The 16,811-nt window shown below is 41.6% G+C and overlaps 1 protein-coding gene across 21 annotated transcripts in view; it reads left to right on the forward strand.

The window, feature by feature from the left end:
* Positions 1-16,811, forward strand: part of LOC102236806 (regulating synaptic membrane exocytosis protein 1) — an 82,266-nt gene that overhangs the window by 20,003 nt on the left and 45,452 nt on the right. For all 21 annotated transcript variants that reach the window (XR_002752226.1, XM_023327934.1, XM_023327939.1 and 18 more), the window contains exons 3-4: positions 9,611-9,821; positions 13,034-13,045. Coding sequence is in view for 20 of the 21 variants with exons in the window: in XM_023327934.1 (XP_023183702.1) it covers positions 9,611-9,821; positions 13,034-13,045 (223 nt within the window). In the remaining variant the exon portion in view is untranslated. The remainder of the gene's footprint in view (positions 1-9,610; positions 9,822-13,033; positions 13,046-16,811) is intronic.

Raw genomic sequence — 16,811 nt, forward strand, 5'->3', positions numbered from 1 at the left:
CGGATGGGGGGCCAGAGTCCAGAAAAAACAAAAACACAACAAGGGTGGGCGGAGGGGCGCTGGACGGGGGGCCAGAGTCCAGAAAAACAAAAAACTACCCACCATCGTGGGCGGAAACACAAGAAGGGCCAAGAGTCCATAAACAAACAAAAAACTACCCACAGGGTGGGCGGAGGCAAAGGAGGCGGGAACCACGGAGGTGGTCCGGTGGTCGTCCGCGGCGCTGGAGGCGGGAACCACAGAGGCGGTCCGGCGGCCGTCCGCGGCGCTGGAGGCGGGAATCACGGAGGCGGGAACCACGGAGGCGGTCCGGCGGCCGTCCGCGGCGCTGGAGGCGGGAACCACGGAGGCGGTCCGGCGGCCGTCCGCGGCGCTGGAGGTGGCGATGAGTCCCGGGGGCCGCCCACAGACGGCGACGACGAGCCCCCCGAGGCAGGGTCTCTGGTGGAGCACAGGGGGTCTCGGTCGGAGCACAGGGGGTCTCGGTCGGAGCACAAGGGGTCTCGGTCTCGGGAGGAACGCTGGGGGTCTCGGTCTCGGGAGGAACGCTGGGGGTCTCGGTCTCGGGAGGAACGCTGGGGGTCTCGGTCTCGGGAGGAACGCTGGGGGTCTCGGTCTCGGGAGGAACGCTGGGGGTCTCGGTCTCGGGAGGAACGCTGGGGGTCTCGGTCTCGGGAGGAACGCTGGGGGTCAGGGTCTCTGGAGGAACGCTGGAGGTCAGGGTCTCTGGAGGAACGCTGGAGGTCAGGGTCTCTGGAGGAACGCTGGAGGTCAGGGTCTCTGGAGGAACGCTGGAGGTCAGGGTCTCTGGAGGAACGCAGGGAGTCTCGGTAGGAACACAGGAAGTCTCGGTCTCAGGTGCGCCGGCTGGAACGCCGGCTGATTCGGCCTCGGGTGCGCCGGCTGGAACGCCGGCTGATTCGGCCTCGGGTGCGCCGGCTGGAGGTGAGCCGGAGCGGAGCCTCGGGGCCGGCTGCGGGGGCGAGCCGCAGCGAAGCCTGGGAACCGGCTGCGGGGGCGAGCCGCAGCGAAGCCTGGGAACCGGCTGCGGGGGCGAGCCGCAGCGAAGCCTGGGAACCGGCTGCGGGGGCGAGCCGCAGCGGAGCCTGGGAACCGGCTGCGGGGGCGAGCCGCAGCGGAGCCTGGGAACCGGCAGCGGAGGTGACAGCTCCGGAAGGCGACGAGGGGCCGGGTCCACCGGCGGCTCACGTCGCTGTCTCCGGGCGGCCTGGGGTGCGCCGGCTGGAACACCGGCTGATTCGGCCTGGGGTGCGCCGGCTGGAACACCGGCTGATTCGGCCTGGGGTGCGCCGGCTGGAACGCCGGCTGATTCGGCCTGCGGTGCGCCGGCTGGAACGCCGGCTGAGGCCTCGGGTGCGCCGGCTGGAACGCCGGCTGAGGCCTCGGGTGCGCCGGCTGGAACGCCGGCTGAAACGGCCTCGGGTGCGCCGGCTGGAACGCCGGCTGAAACGGCCCCGGGTGCGCCGGCCGCACCGGTTGGGGGTGCTGGTCCCGGAGCTGGAGCTGGATCCGGGCTGGCGGAGAGACTGTGCGGCTTGGGAGGCAGAGGTTCGCCAGCCATGACGGCTAGAGCCGCCATACGCTCCCACTCTGCCTCCCTCTGCAACTCCACCAACCCCGGGTGCGGAAAGCGAGGAACCCAGTAGTCCAACAGGAGCCCCAAGCGGATGGCGAAACCGAGCCGTCGGATGGCAGCGTACGGCTTGGCCATCGCCTCCTTATACTCGCTGATCGTTTCCGTCAGCTCCTTTATATCTTCTGGGTCCATGATGTAAAACTAAAAAATAGCGTGCCTCACCGTTCGTCCTGGTCGGGTCCTTCTGTCATGAGGTGTGGTGAGGGTTGGTGAGGCAGACGCTGTAGACCCAGGTAAGATGAATGTGATGATGAATTTAATTGTAAATAAGTCCAGTAACAAGCAGCAGGCACAAGGAAACACAGAACGACGAAGAAGCTAACATTGACGCTACATTGACGAGGACCCGACGAGGAACAAGGGACACAGGTGGGGTTAAATACACGGGAGGGTAATCACAGAGACGAGACACACCTGGGAACAATCAAGGGGAGGACAGGACAACGAAGAGACTTAAGGACACAAAAAACTCTAAATGAACACAGAAAACACAGATCCTGACACTTTTCCTGTAATATTAATTTATTAAGATGATCTCTAAAGATTAAGGTGATGGTTGGTTGTCCTTCCAACCTGTAGAAACATTCAGTAAGAGCAGTTTGATTCCTCCAAGCCAGTAATAAAGATTTTTACAATGATTATGTTGACAAGAATAGTAGTATTTTTGCAAACTGGGCTGCATGGTGGCACAATTCGCATCACTGTTGCCTTGCAGCAAGAAGGTCTTTGGTTCAAATTCGTCCCATAATGATCATTAAAGATAGGCTCAACTTATTGTGTCAAATTATATCATATTAGTTCATACAAAACATACTAACTTAGGCTAGATTCTGGCTGAGTGAATAAATAAATTGTACAGTATCGATGTTTGCTGCTTTCGTGTCTTTAATGTTTCAAATACTGTGCTTGGTTAGAAGTGAGTTACCCCGTGCTAGTTCTGGAATATAGAAGCTTAAATTATGTTTTATAAATGTGAAAAATGGCTTTTGGCTATTGTATGAAATATGTTCTCATTGTGAGATCATTATCTTTTCTCTGCCCGAAGCAGCGTCCTTGTGTGATCATCAAATCCAGTTCTTAAGACTTAAGTAAATTGGCAGCTAAGGAGGAAAGGTTTGCTGGCACTTTTCTTGGGTCAAATCAATGTGCAAAGTTTTTTTTTTAAACGCTGCGGTGGCTAATAAGGATTAGCTACGTTCTTTGAATCTTTGAAATATTTTACGCATAGCTTGTAAAGGATAAACAGCTGGTTATTTTGGTTTGTGTTGAAAAATCTGTCCAAATTGAACTATTGCTTCTGGTTGTTTGACATATCATTGCAATGTTTAATCTCCATCAAACTGGGATCACCAGCTGAAGTAAAAAGAAATATTTATGTGCCAAAGTCATCATTACTTGAATGATTTTTTTTTGTTGTATTTTCACAAATGTGAGAAATAGTGATTTACAAAATGTTCACACCTGAGGAACATTTTTATTTGTGTATGACCATATTTACACTTAGTTGACACGTCAACACAAATTAGATCATTTCCCCAATTTTTTTAACAAATACAAATCTCTAGTCTGGTGTGTAATTGTATTGTATTGTATTGTCCTCCCAAATTTAAATTCTTTTGCATCCTGAAGTTTGTTCATAATGTCCTTGATTGAGGAATTTCATGTTTGGACAACTATTCCGTCTGGTTTTGGATGCTGTGCAGCTGGAAGGATTTTTGCTCTTAATTTCCAACACATTCTCACTTTTGGACAGTTGTTGTTATTCATCACCATGGCAACAAGGTTTTTTTTTTGTTTTTTTTTTTACAGTTTTTACAGCAGCATCTCATAAGCACAAATGACACCTGAACTATGACCTTAAATCCCAGAGGAGTTGGAAAGGAGGCTCCATGGATGCAGAGCAGGGAGAGATCGATCATAATGGGCAAGAATCATGTTATTTGTATAATACATTTCAGGAATAAGACAGTTTGAGTTTCTTTGCAAGATAAAAACATCAACAAAGAACAAACAAAAAAGAAGATAAAGAGAAGAAATGAAAAGTTAATGTAAGTTCCACTTATTATAAATCAAAGGTGACGCTCAATAAATTAGTTTTTAGCCCTGATTTAAATGAATTCAGTATTTCAGCAGTTTTGTAGTTTACCGGAAGTTTGTTCCAGATTTGTGAAACTTAAAAACTAAATGCTGTTTTTCCATAATTGGTTCAAAGTAGACACTCCAAGAGTTCAGATCTTTTTCTTTGTAGTACTTAAGACTGAAAGAGAAAGTCTGAAATAATAAAATAACAACAGTGAAAGCCCTGTGTGTCGTCTTGGCCTGTCCTTGCCACTAAAAGGTCTCGGTTCTGTCCAGCTTTGAGTTACAGCTATTTGCAGTTTCTGTCACGGCTCTATAAACGTCCTGCAGAAGCTCTTCCCCTCTGCTCTCCCATTCTTCTTCACAGCATCTCTATCTATCTTCTTCAGTATTTTTTCCCTCAAACTCACTTAATATCCTGAACCCAATATATCTCTTTCCTTTCTGCCACAAACTCTATCATCCAATAACCATTAAAAACACACTAGTGAGTCACAGCGAGAAAAAGTGGGTAAATGGTCTTTTTTTTTTCTCTTGGTAACATACTTGTTTATAGTGAGTCAGTGCTGTGCATGCTATTGTGCCATTGTAAATAGTGACAGGAGAAGGCATCTTGTATTAATACACGCTTCTTCAGGTGGTCCCTCATAGATGCAACTGTTTTTATTTCTTTCTGAAAACATCTTTATACAACAGGTTTAGTATTTGTTGAGCATTTTTATTTTAAAGGAAAATAGCCTTAAGCTTAAAAGGTAAATGACAGAAGCATCAAACTCAGACTCCACCCTTACTTTTGCACTCCTGGCAAAGTTGTTTAATTTTTTGTAGCTGAAGCATAATCACATGCAAAACTTCAATTAGAGAACATTTGCTTAGAACCGACATTAAGAAATAGTTTTAACAAAATCACCACTGACACACTGATTTCTATAATATGATGCAAAGGTAGCCAAAATCATTTTAATTTCCTTTTTTTGCCTTCATTTTTAGATTGATCAGTGTTTAATTAGTAATCCTTGGGATTGCTTCCATGGGTGTAAATATAAAGTGACATCAGTGAGGATGTCTTTTTATTTGGTGCATGTAAACTTCTGGTTTCAGTTGTATATTAAGTAGTGCTAGGTTTGCAAAATGTAAACCAATTCCTGCAATCTAAAAAAAAAACCATTTTGTTTCTTCTTTGTTTAAGAGATTTATTGACTTTCTCCAAAAAGCCAAAAGAAATCCAGCATTACTGTTCTCAGACATATTTAGCAATTCAAAAATGTAAATATGCCAGCTAGAATACAACACTCAAATATGGAATATAATTTCTATGCAGAAGACTTGTTAAAGTTTATCTTCTGATTGTAACACACGCCACTTTGCATCATCACGGACCAAACTTTCCCAGCTTCTTTACACTTTAAATGTTGAATCATGAAGGTTTTGTCTGAAATGTATATAAAGCAGCAGCTTTTCCAAGCAAGTGAAAGATTTTGTTGGGAAAAATGATGAGGTTTGTTTCTATGCTTGTGCAAGAAGCTGAGGAATTATGTTCACTTTGCTTTAACGTTGTGGCTTCATTTGAATATAATATTTCTGAATTTCTTTAATGAGCTCTGTGTTTTTTTGTCTCTGTGTATTTTTCTTTCTGATGTTGGCCTTCATGCGTTTCCCCGTCCTTCCATTCCCTTCCCTCTATCCTAATTAAAATCTGCAGCTACCCTCAAACCATACGTTTCTGGTTTTTGCATATGCTGCAAGAACCAGCTGCTTCTTGCAGCAGAAGATTTGATGGCTTGTTGTGGTTGACTAATTTGTAGAAAGGTACTTGACGTACTTCCTGCTTCTGTCAGTTTTAGACAGCAAGCATCGGAAAGAGCCTTTACACAACTAAACATTGTTAACTGGAACTTGCCGCAGTGTTAGAATATCTTTTCTGTCAGTTTTATTTTGTTGACTTTTACCAGCTGCAGACAGCTGATAAAAGAGACAGGATAGACTCTTGTTGATAGCATTAGCCTACAGATGAGTCCTCAGCTAACCCGTGAGGTAAGGTAAGGTAATTTTATTTATATAGCACATTTTCAGCAACAAGGCAACTCAAAGTGCTGTACATGGATTAATAAGGAAATACAAACAAAATAACAAACAAAGGTCAAGAGCAAAAGAAAGAGAATGTAATACTGTAGTATTGATTCCTGTTCTGAGTTGGTTGGGTAATATTTCTGGATTCTAAGTTTGTTCTAATCCCTGCTCTGGGTTGCTAAAGTACAAGTGAGTAGGTATCGTCTGGACTTTCTAAGTATGTTCTAATTTTGTAAAAGTACTCCACAGTTTCTAAGTAGTAATAAAACCTAAATGTTCCTGTTCTGGAAGTAGTCTTCCTGGATTCTACATTTGTCCTAATTCCTTTTCTGGGCAGCAAAAACAGAAGTCTCTCTGCATAACAATGTATAAAAGTAATCTAAAAAGTAAAGTCTTTCTGGGCTTTCTAAAGATGTTCTAATGATAGCCTGAGGTGACCAGGCTATCCCTCCTTCAACTTTGGTATTCCAAATCATTTTTGTTTTGTTTTATTATTTAGTGTGCTTCACACCAGATTTAGCTTAAATCTACTTTCCATCTGTGGTCAGACACAATAATAAAAATACATTCAGCATTCATATATTCCATCTTGTGCCTCTCAACCAAACATTCTAAATGAATTTACAAACATTTACACAACACCTTAATTACTTTAAAATCATTAGATCAATTTAAACCAAGGTTTAATGCTTACAAATTCTGATGTTCCAGTAACTACGCTACTGCCTTTTTGTTGTAATTTTTAAACAACCTCATTCTATTTCTGTATTTAGAATTTGAAATGAAGAAAAAACATTTTTTTGCAGAAAGGAAAATGGATACATTCCCTCCTGTGGGATATTGAAAGTTTATGGCAAATGGAAATTAAAAAAGTACATTGTTTTCAACTTAATGACAAAAACATAGATCTGAAAGTGTCATTATGTCTCGGAAAACCAATTCATTACGTGACAAAAACAGCTTAAATTAAAATTAGTTAATAAGTTTGTATTTAAAACAGTTGATTCCAAAGCCAGAGGTATTAAGCCTTGTTGTGGAAGGTCCAAAGAGCCACTTGTGGCTCCAGAGCCGCAGGTTTTACACCCCTGTTCTAGCCGTAACTTTGCCAAAGCCAAACTTAATTTATTTAGTTGCTGTTTTATCAAAACCTTAGGTGTTAAAAGGCCCCTGTGAGGTATCTATTAATCATTGATCAATCAATTGATTGATCCATTCATTCAGCTAGCTAGTTTGCTAGCTATCTAGCTAGTTATCCATTTCTCACTCCAACCTGCCATCATTTATAAATGAAACATTAAAATACTTGAAGTTCCCTCTTTAAAGGAAAGATTCTCCCTTCTTTTAGGTGCAAACGTGCTTCAATTTGCATTTTTCAGTCACACTTTTTATTGGTAAATGTGAATTTTTTTATGGCTATTCTCAGTAGGGGTTTTACTGTAACAGCAGAGATGGAGCAAATAGTTTTGGAAATAATAAACATACTCAATGAACCCAAGCAGAAAATGACATTGAGGAAGGGCCTCACTGCCTCTATGGCTGACTTTACTTACATCCAGCCGCAGTGGATTTATTAGGCCTAATACTAGAAAAAGCCATTTTGGATTAAAGCCATGGCATCAGCATAGCGCCTCTGAGACAACAAAGTAGGTATGAGGCTTCACAGCAACAAACCAACGGACCAGATTCAGCTCTGGTCAAAGCTTTTTCATGAGGAGGAGAACCCATGTAATATTTGTCAGTTTAGCATTAACATATAATCAATCACACAGGTTCCAAATATCAGGCCTGCAGTTTACTGAGGGTTAACTCTGTTAGCAGCAGAGCAGAGCCGGTAGTTGGGGAATACTCAGCGAGAGTCATGGATCAGGAAGTGATTCCTGCTGTGCTGCAGCAGCAGGTCACCTCTTCGTGACCTTATCTCTCCCAGGAAGCGTGCATCCCTGTGTGGGTTTTACAGGTTTGCATTTTGGTTTTTTTTGTGTGTGTGTCTGTATTAGTCATATAAGAGTGTAACAAATGTTTGTGTGTGTGTCCACGTAAGGCGTTAACTCTTCTGTGGGTAGCTTGTATTTTACCCGTTGGGTTCTTGGCGTCTCTGAAAGCTGCGTTTACAGGAAGGGTTTGGCTTCTTATGACTACAGCAGCGATGCTGAAAAGTGGAGCAAACAGCTGGATGTTGGATTTTCTTTCCTCTGACCTCTGCTGGGATTTGTAGTTTTGATTGGCTGAGCTGATGGGCGAGGAGTCGGCACCGCAGAGCCCCAGCCTGTAAGTACCCAACAACGACGGCGACTGTGAGATTCAGACAAAGTCGAGCTTTTATAGCCATCTGCATTCAGATGAGTGGGGTCTTGATGTGTTCAAACATTGAATTATATTAGTTCTCTATTTTATAATCATAAGCAAGTCCTCATCTTGAGCTAACATTACTTAAATATGACATGGAATGACTCAGATCTGGCCTTATTTATTTATTAAAGTGATTTTAAAGATCGTTTCAGAAGCAATAAAGATTAGTGAAACAGACTCATATATTTTGCATGACATGTCAGAAAGTTTGGCTTGAGCTCTGATTTTTAGTCACTTCAGTCTCTTTTAGTCGCCTCAGTATTTTTGTAATTAATTTGAAGAGTTGCTGCTACGGTCATCTTCCTTTCCCTTTCTCTTTTTCCTCCCATCTGTATTCACTCTCCTATCTCCACGGCGTGAAATCCAATTAATCAGCTTACTGTAACGCCACATAAAACCAATACTCCTCCTCCCCCCTTTGAAATATCGATTTGAGGAGTTTCTTGTGCTGGCAACGCGGCCTGTAACAATTTCATACACAGAACTAATTGCATGGAACTTAGATATGAACTGACAATTGCCAAAAATGGTCTTATTCACTCTTCCAGTTATTTGTTGTTGTTGTTTATTGAAATATATTAGCATGTATATTGTATTAAGTTACTCACATCAGCTCTCAAAAGTGTACACACCCGTTTGAAAATGGAAGGTGTTTGAGAGACCATAATAAATCATTCCAAAACTGACTTTTCAGAAATATTTACTTATTTCCTGGTCAATTCAACTGAAAAACAAAATATACTATAAGGAAGAAAATAAAAATAATAATAATACTTTGTTGGACCACCTTTTGATTCAACCATGCAGGAGAGTGTGTTTTAGTCTGATGAAGACAAGCTTGAGCCCAGTTTCATCCACATGAATCCACACAAACTTCCCGCCCAGTATTGTTTTAAACATACCAAACCCATAGGGGGCAGTGTTGCGCAAAGATAAAACCCGTCAGCCAATCAGAATGCTTAAAAACAACAATGTCGTCCTGTTAAGAATTAGTAAATGACGACAGGAAGTGAACTTTTAAGTTGTGTGTTAGGATATAAAGTTTGTAAGGCACAGTACAATCTCGATGTGGGGTCATGTCTAAGCAAGTATGTGGATAGATTGTTACGCGGCGGACCCTAAATCTTTGTTTTCTCATACACACACTCAAAACAATTAGGATTTGTTAGAAATAATTGTTTTTTTTGTGATTTTAAGGGGAATTTTTGTGCGGATTAAAGACCAAAACACCGAAAAGGGCATTTCTTTCCCCAGATATCCGGCTGTTTGCGGACTAGCCATTAGAAAGCGCACAGATGAATGAAAAATAGATTATCATTTACCTTTAAATCGACCCTTACGTTAAAGAAACACTTGCACCATTACTTTATCGAGTGTTTCTAGTTCTAATATAAATCCTGCAGTCACATATAAAACAATCTTCATGCTTCTATCTGGTGTTTTTTTCTCTCCCAGAGGTATCCAGCAGCAGCTCTCCAGCTACCGGGAGACAGTGATCCGGCAGGCCACGGCGGCGGCGGGCTCAGCCGTTCATCGGGATGACGCGCCAACCTGCGGCATCTGCCACAAGACCAAGTTTGCGGATGGTTGCGGGAACCTGTGCTCGTACTGCCAGACCAAGTTCTGCGCTCGCTGTGGGGGAAGAGTGTCCCTGCGGTCCAATACGGTGAGAGAAGGTTTTGCTTGTGCTGCTTTTATTGTGATCTGAAAATGACCACCATGAAAGTTGACTGAAATTTTCATTTGCCTTGGAAACATTGCATGCTTTTTCTGTTTCATTCTGATCGCAAATAATTTGTTTAACAAAACCTGTTATGATTTAAGTGGAAGTTAGATTTAGTGGCATCTGGTGGTGAAGCTGCAAATTACAAGCCCCCGTAATAATTATAACTGATGAGCGTCTTGTTAATTTGTAAAGGTACTGTGGAGCTCCATAATATGAAGAGCTCATTCTGATATAAAAACAGAAACATTTTACAAATACACTTATAGAAAGTACACCCTCCTTTAGGGCTTACAGTTACTTACAAGGTCCTGGATTACAGGGTGTATTTATATGTTCACACACTGCTTTTCTATTTTGACTTTATTTGTATAAAACATGACAGTGAGGGCTGCACAGCTGGTAGCACTGCTGCCATGACTCAAGAAGGTCCTGGGTTTGATTCCCGGCCCGGGGTCTTTCTGCATGGAGTTTGCATGTTCTCCCTGTGCATGCGTGGGTTCTCTCCGGGTACTCCGGCTTCCTCCCACAGTCCAAAAACATAACTGTTCGGTACATTGGTCTCTCTAAATTCTCTCTAGGTGTGAGTGTGGGTGCACATGGTTGTTTGTTTGTCATGTCTGTGTCTGTGTTGCTCTGCGACAGACTAGCGACCTGTTCAGGGTCCACCCCGCCTCTCACCCGAAACGTTCGCTGGAGATAGGCACCAGCACCCCTCCCAACCCCACTAGGGTGTACAGAAAATCAATGGATGGATATATATATATATATATATATATATATATATATATATATATATATATATATATATATATATATATATATATATATGTATATTTAAAATGACATTGAATTATAAAAACAAAATGCTAGTATTACACATTGAAAAACAATTTCTATATTTTTATAGTTGTTACACAAATAAAAGGTTAATCTCCTCCTGGTGTTGGCTACTGCCACTGTTAGGATAAGATATCAAACTTGTTAACTTGTTACTATAAACTTTGTGTGTATCAACTGATGTTATTTTCAAATAATTAAAATAATGTGGCACACTTAAATACTGCTCTGCAGTTCAAAATCCAAATATTTTTGTCTTTAGATTACTATTCTTGCAAGGTTAAAATCATGTAAGCTAATTACAAATGATGCTAATGTTAATAGACATCTTACATATAGAGTAGTTCAAGAATGACAAAAAAATCCGGTATTGACATTTTGGTATGGGGGACCCCAAGTGAAAATCTGCTTAGGGCCCCTGAAAGGCTTCGGCCGTGTCAGGCCGGCCCTGTCGGTCTGTCTAAATCTTCGACATTTAGAAATGTTGAAGATTAAGATTTACACACTAGTAGTTTTTTTTATCAGTTGTAAGTTGAAAAAAAAAACATTCTGCCTTGGGATATAGTACACAGCGAAAAGGTGAACTGGTTCATAAATGTCATTGTTTTGTTTTAGGGGCATTGTAAAGACACACAGCTGTTCACAAAATCAAAATGCTGTACATCGGATTGGGCCTCAGGTGTTGGAGCTCAGGTGGAGGTGATGAGCCGTGGCGGTATGTGTGTCACCGTGGTTAAAATATACCACATTCAAGAACTGTGTGTGTTTCTGCATGCCTCCACCCATGTGTGAGCTGTGCATGAATCGGTGTGACCCGAGCTAGGCCTGGTAAAGGTTAATTGGGCATTAGGCTGAGCTTTGGACTGAGGGGGTGGTCTACTACTCTGTCTTGGTCTCCCAGGGGTCCGGAGGTGCCCTATAAGCAACACAGCGGGGTGTGTGCGTGTTTGTGTGTGTGTGAACAGGAGGCGAGTCTTCTTTTTAAAGAAGTGACGGTCTGTGTCTGGCCTCCTTCCCCACATTACCGGTGTGGCATTTAATGACCTCTCAAAGGCACAAACACACACATCTAAAAGTACATCCTAATTAGTTGTCGGGAGTGTTCAGCTGTGGGGTTCGGTCAGGTGGAGGAAGCCGCTGCAACCACTGGGAGAGTAAAGTTAGCAAACCAACACGCCTACAAGGAAGATAAAACCATAGACAAGGCAAATTAAGCCTCATCATTCTGAATACAGTCACTAAAAAACATTTGACTAATTGATTGTCATTTGACTAATTGATCGTCACCTCTACAAAAGCAGAGAATTTGGTGGCTTATAGCAAGAATCTGTATGTTAGCACAAAGCCAATTAGTGTTACCTATCAATCTGTCAGGGGTAATAAGGTCCTTTACAAACTCTTTGAAGTCCCTCATTCTAAATAAATAAACATACTCAAACTGGATGAGGTGTTGCTGTGGTGACAGTGTGTTGATTTCATGGGTGGCACAGTTGGTAGCGCTTCTGTTGGTTGAGTCGTTCCTATCTCCAGAAGTCAAAGGTCGATAGGTGGGGTCCAGGTCACCAATACAGACACATTCAATACAAACAATTACACAAACACACAAACTCATAGCTAAAGACACTTTACTCGGTTAACTTAATAGTAATTTTTTGGGCTGTGAGAGGAAGTCGGAGTACCTAGAATTTACAGAATGACACCTGGCTGGGATTTGAACCCTTCTTGCTGCAAAGCAGCGATGCTTTTCCACAATGGAGCGATACTGCTCCAACATTCAGCATGCTTGATTTAAAAAACAACAAAAACAAAGTCTGACCTCTGATATTTATATTCAGCCCTCTCTACTCTGATACCACTAAATGAAAACCATTGTATCTAAATGCTGTCAGAAATAACAGAATTTGGAAGTAATCTATTTCTGTGCGTAAGTTAATTTCAGTATAAATTCATATGGGCACTCTCCCAATCCAGTTTTTATGAAAGAATGGAGAGACAAAAAAAACTTCAGCACTTGGGTGATGGCAGAATTATGCTGTGGGGATGCTTCTCATTAGCAGGGACAGGGAAGTTGTTCTTAGGAAGATGGATAAACCCTAACATGGACCAAACCAGCTATGTTGCAAAAATGAGAATAAAATATAGAGGTTTCTGGCTGTATCATGACAAAATGTGTATGAATGGTTTCACAAGCCACCATATTACGCAGTTCATTCCTGGCAGGGGAAGTAAGAGTTCTCTATGCTTTTATTTCATTCTTATTTACATTTTTTACTCTCTTTCTATTTTTTCTGCATGCCTGACTGACCGGGCTTCAGGAGGACAAAGTGGTGAGTGCTGTTTACCTCATGGCTCTTTGACCTGGAACATGTTCACTTGTATATTGTAACCCATGTCCCTTCTTATGTTCATTGCCCTCACTACAAGCAATATACTGTAAATGTATCCTTCCAGAAATATTTGATGGCAATACTTGTTTTGTTGCAAAGTATGCTGGTTTCATGATAGGAGCTCAGAGGAGATTTCCTTTCAAACTTTATCATTATTTGAGTACAGACGAATAAGGTATTGCTATTTTTTTAATGCTGTTTGCTAAACTTCAAGTTTGTTATTAGAGAGACTTTCTAGGAGAATGTGTCTGCGTTAAATGTAGCGGTAAGGATAAAATCTGAATGGAGAGAAGGCAGCTCTGTGTTTCAGACTCGATGACCATCATTGTTGTCCTTTTCTTGACCAAGATGCTCCATTTCCAGTTCGGCTTTTAAAAGCTGAATCCTTTAGCCTCAGAGCGCTGCTACAAACGTTCTCAGCTTTGACCGTAGTGGCTGCAGAGAGCTCCATGCTCCTGGCTGCAGTCTGTTTGTCTGGACTCTGCTGTTCCAGAGGATTAGTCCGACAGCGCCGTCATCCTCGCTGCAGGGCAGGAGATCCAGGTGGTTCGGGCAGAATGAGGTCTCCTACATGGTTAGCACTGCTTCATTGATCTGAGACAACGACTCTAATCCGGTGGTTTGCTGTTGCCTCTAATCAATTAACTTCCCTCTTGAGACAGTTTATTTTTTGCAACGAAATCTGACCTTTTGACATTTTAATCATGTTCCTCGCTATTTTCCCTGTGTGAATGCAAAAGGCTAAATGTCACTCATCATTGGCAAACTATTTGTTTTGATGATAACCTGATCCCACAAATCTGAGTAGATTGAGCTACAGAAATGTCTTTACTATGCTGGAGAGAGATTTATGGAAAGGAAACCCTCTTTCAGTTCTTGGTTTTTAGGTATCAGAACATGATAAGTTTAATCCAGTATTTAAAAGGCTCTACAAGGTTGACCTCTAATGGATGAAAACACACAACAGATCATCACTGTCATTTATTAAAAAATACAGTGTACACCCCTATTGCTGCTAATCAAACAGTCAAGCTATTGTTGCTGCCTATTAATCTGCAAAGGGTTTGTAAAGTAATTTCCAAACAACTTGAAGTCAGTTGCTGTACACAGAAAATATTCAGAAGTGACCGTCATTTGACACAAATGCTGGTCTTCTCAGAAAATCCTAACAAATCTATTCCAAGTTACAGACTATGTACTAAAAATGTCTATAGAACTCGTCTTAGTTAGCATGTTGACTGGTAAAGTTCAGAAAGACTGAACAGGAGAGTCTGTTTTCTCCTAACAATCATGGTTTCTAAGTGAACTACAACATTATGTTGAGAGAGAAGAAAACACAACATGTCAGTACAAAAGAAAACTTACATCAACTACAGTATTAAACATTGTGGGGGAAGATTGATGATCTGGGCTTGGATCTTGGCACCTTACAGTCGATCAAGAACTTTTCTGTATAGGAAGTGATTCTTGGGTCAAATTTGGAACCATTTAGCTGACAGCTGGAGATTGACCCAAACTGCAGAAAAATCTACAAGAAAACAGTTAAAATCTAAGATAACAGGCAGCTTTTATTTAATTTTTAATTTTACGATTTAATTTTACAAATATTTTTTTTTACTAGTTGGTGTACTTGTTTGTTTATGTGTATCTTTTCCATTTTGTCTTAATCTGAATATATATTCTTATATATATATTCAGGTTATATATAACCTATAACCTAAATATATATATATATTTAGGTTAAATAATTGACCTAAACCTGGAGGAAAAAGAAAACCCCAGATGTGAAAGGTGTATATTTTTCTCACAGCTGCACCCTGGTTAAGCAAGACTATAAGAAAATGATACATCAGGATTATTTGGATACCGTAGTATCCAAATAACCTGCTCTACCGCTGGGTAGAGCAGTCTACCCAGTGGACATGCTTTTAACACCTTCCTCTACTTCTATACTTGTGTCAGGTTGAGAACCTTCCTTGGCCTTGGCTGCCTGCCTTAAAATGAGCTGCCAAATGGGCACTTTGATGATTCCTGGCCCGACTTGAACAACATTGCTCTCCAGGATTGCTTTGTTGTGCTGTACATAGCAGTCCCACTCCCTTGCTGAAGCTTGGTACAGCAATCACTGGCTCCAAAAGTGAATAGTTTTGGCAGAACTGGGGCCTTATGTAGCTCTGGCCGCGTAGCAAGACAGCAAAACAGGTTGATTTACTGTTTGACATGGCTTCATTAAATTACTGCAGGAATGATTAATCGTTCCTTGCAGCACTGCTGAAAAGTTGCTCAGGATGCTTTTTTCACTGCAAAAAAACTAAACTCAATGGTAATGAAAAGTGGTGAGAAACTGAGTGAATTTGTGCTAAAAGAATAAAACGAACTCTCACTTAACAGTTCTTTAATTTGAGATGGTACTGACATTAATAAATTCAATTTACTGAATGAAATTGAATGAAATAATTAATCATAAAATGTACTGATGTCACAGAAGCATGGTTGCTAAAACATCTAATCTCTAAATCACGTAGGCTCTCTGCAGCATGAACTGAATTTGACCTGAGCTTAAACCTTTCTGTGAAGGTCTGTATGGGAAGCAGAAAGTACCACTACTAAAAAGTGCTGATTTGGTACATTTGACATGCACGTAATGCGAAAGGCTCAAATCTGACACCAGCGATCCATTAAATAGTTGAAAAATAAGTGGAATTGTATTTTATGAAACTACTAGATGGAGAGTTTAAGCAATCATATCAAGTAAGAGATACATTTTCTGAAACATTCGACAGCAGAATAAAATGTTTATTCCGACATTGATATTTTTCAGCAATAAGTTTTCCGTTATCCACTTCTGCTCTGTCAGTAAACGCCTACTTTCAAGTATTCCTAGATGTTTAACCCATTCATTTATCACAAAGATCTTCTTAACTGGACATCATGTTAACATAGTTATATATCCCAACCTTTGCCCCCTGGGGGTTGTTTACGGGGTCAGAGACTCAGTCTGTCATGCTTTCTTCAGCTGGTTCAGAGGAGTGCAGGGCTGGGTGAAAGGATGAGCTTTTAACAATTTGCTGGCAGCTGTGGCAAAACTTAGTCTTGAACCATGAGATAAATGAGCAATGAATCCCCAAACATGCTTCTATAGCCTTTATGCTTGTGTAAATGTGTAACTATTGATCAAGGTCCAGAGGGATTAATGGCTTGGTGCCGTTTTGTGTCAGGGTTTTGCACAGCAGAAAAGCTGGGCGATGTGTCATCTGCTGTTAATGCCACACCACTCCATGATTACTATTGATCGGCAGTCTTGCGAGCTGTATCTGTCTTCACGTCCGTCTCTCATTGACTAGCCTTAAGGGTGTCATCTCTCTCTCTCAGTTGTTGCTGCACACACCCTTTTGAGAACAACGCACGCACGCACGCACGCACGCACGCACGCACGCACACAGAAAAACCCCAGTTTGTATCTATATGCACAGAAAAGAACAGACTGTGGTGCACAGATGTGAGATGTCCACAGTTTTGTTGTCAAATTTTATTTTTTTTTCTCTTTAGTCTTATGTTCATCATGCAGTTACAATGTCAGAATAGTAATTGTAACAGTTTTTGCCTTTTTTGTTGGATTTGAAGTTTAGTTTCTTTCAAGTTCTGATTTTCTGTGATTTTTTTGTTATTAATTTAGGATTTTGCTGTTTTTTTAGTGCTCACTTTT

The sequence above is a fragment of the Xiphophorus maculatus genome, chromosome 22 (assembly GCF_002775205.1).
Source record: "Xiphophorus maculatus strain JP 163 A chromosome 22, X_maculatus-5.0-male, whole genome shotgun sequence".
Lineage (NCBI taxonomy): Eukaryota > Metazoa > Chordata > Actinopteri > Cyprinodontiformes > Poeciliidae > Xiphophorus > Xiphophorus maculatus.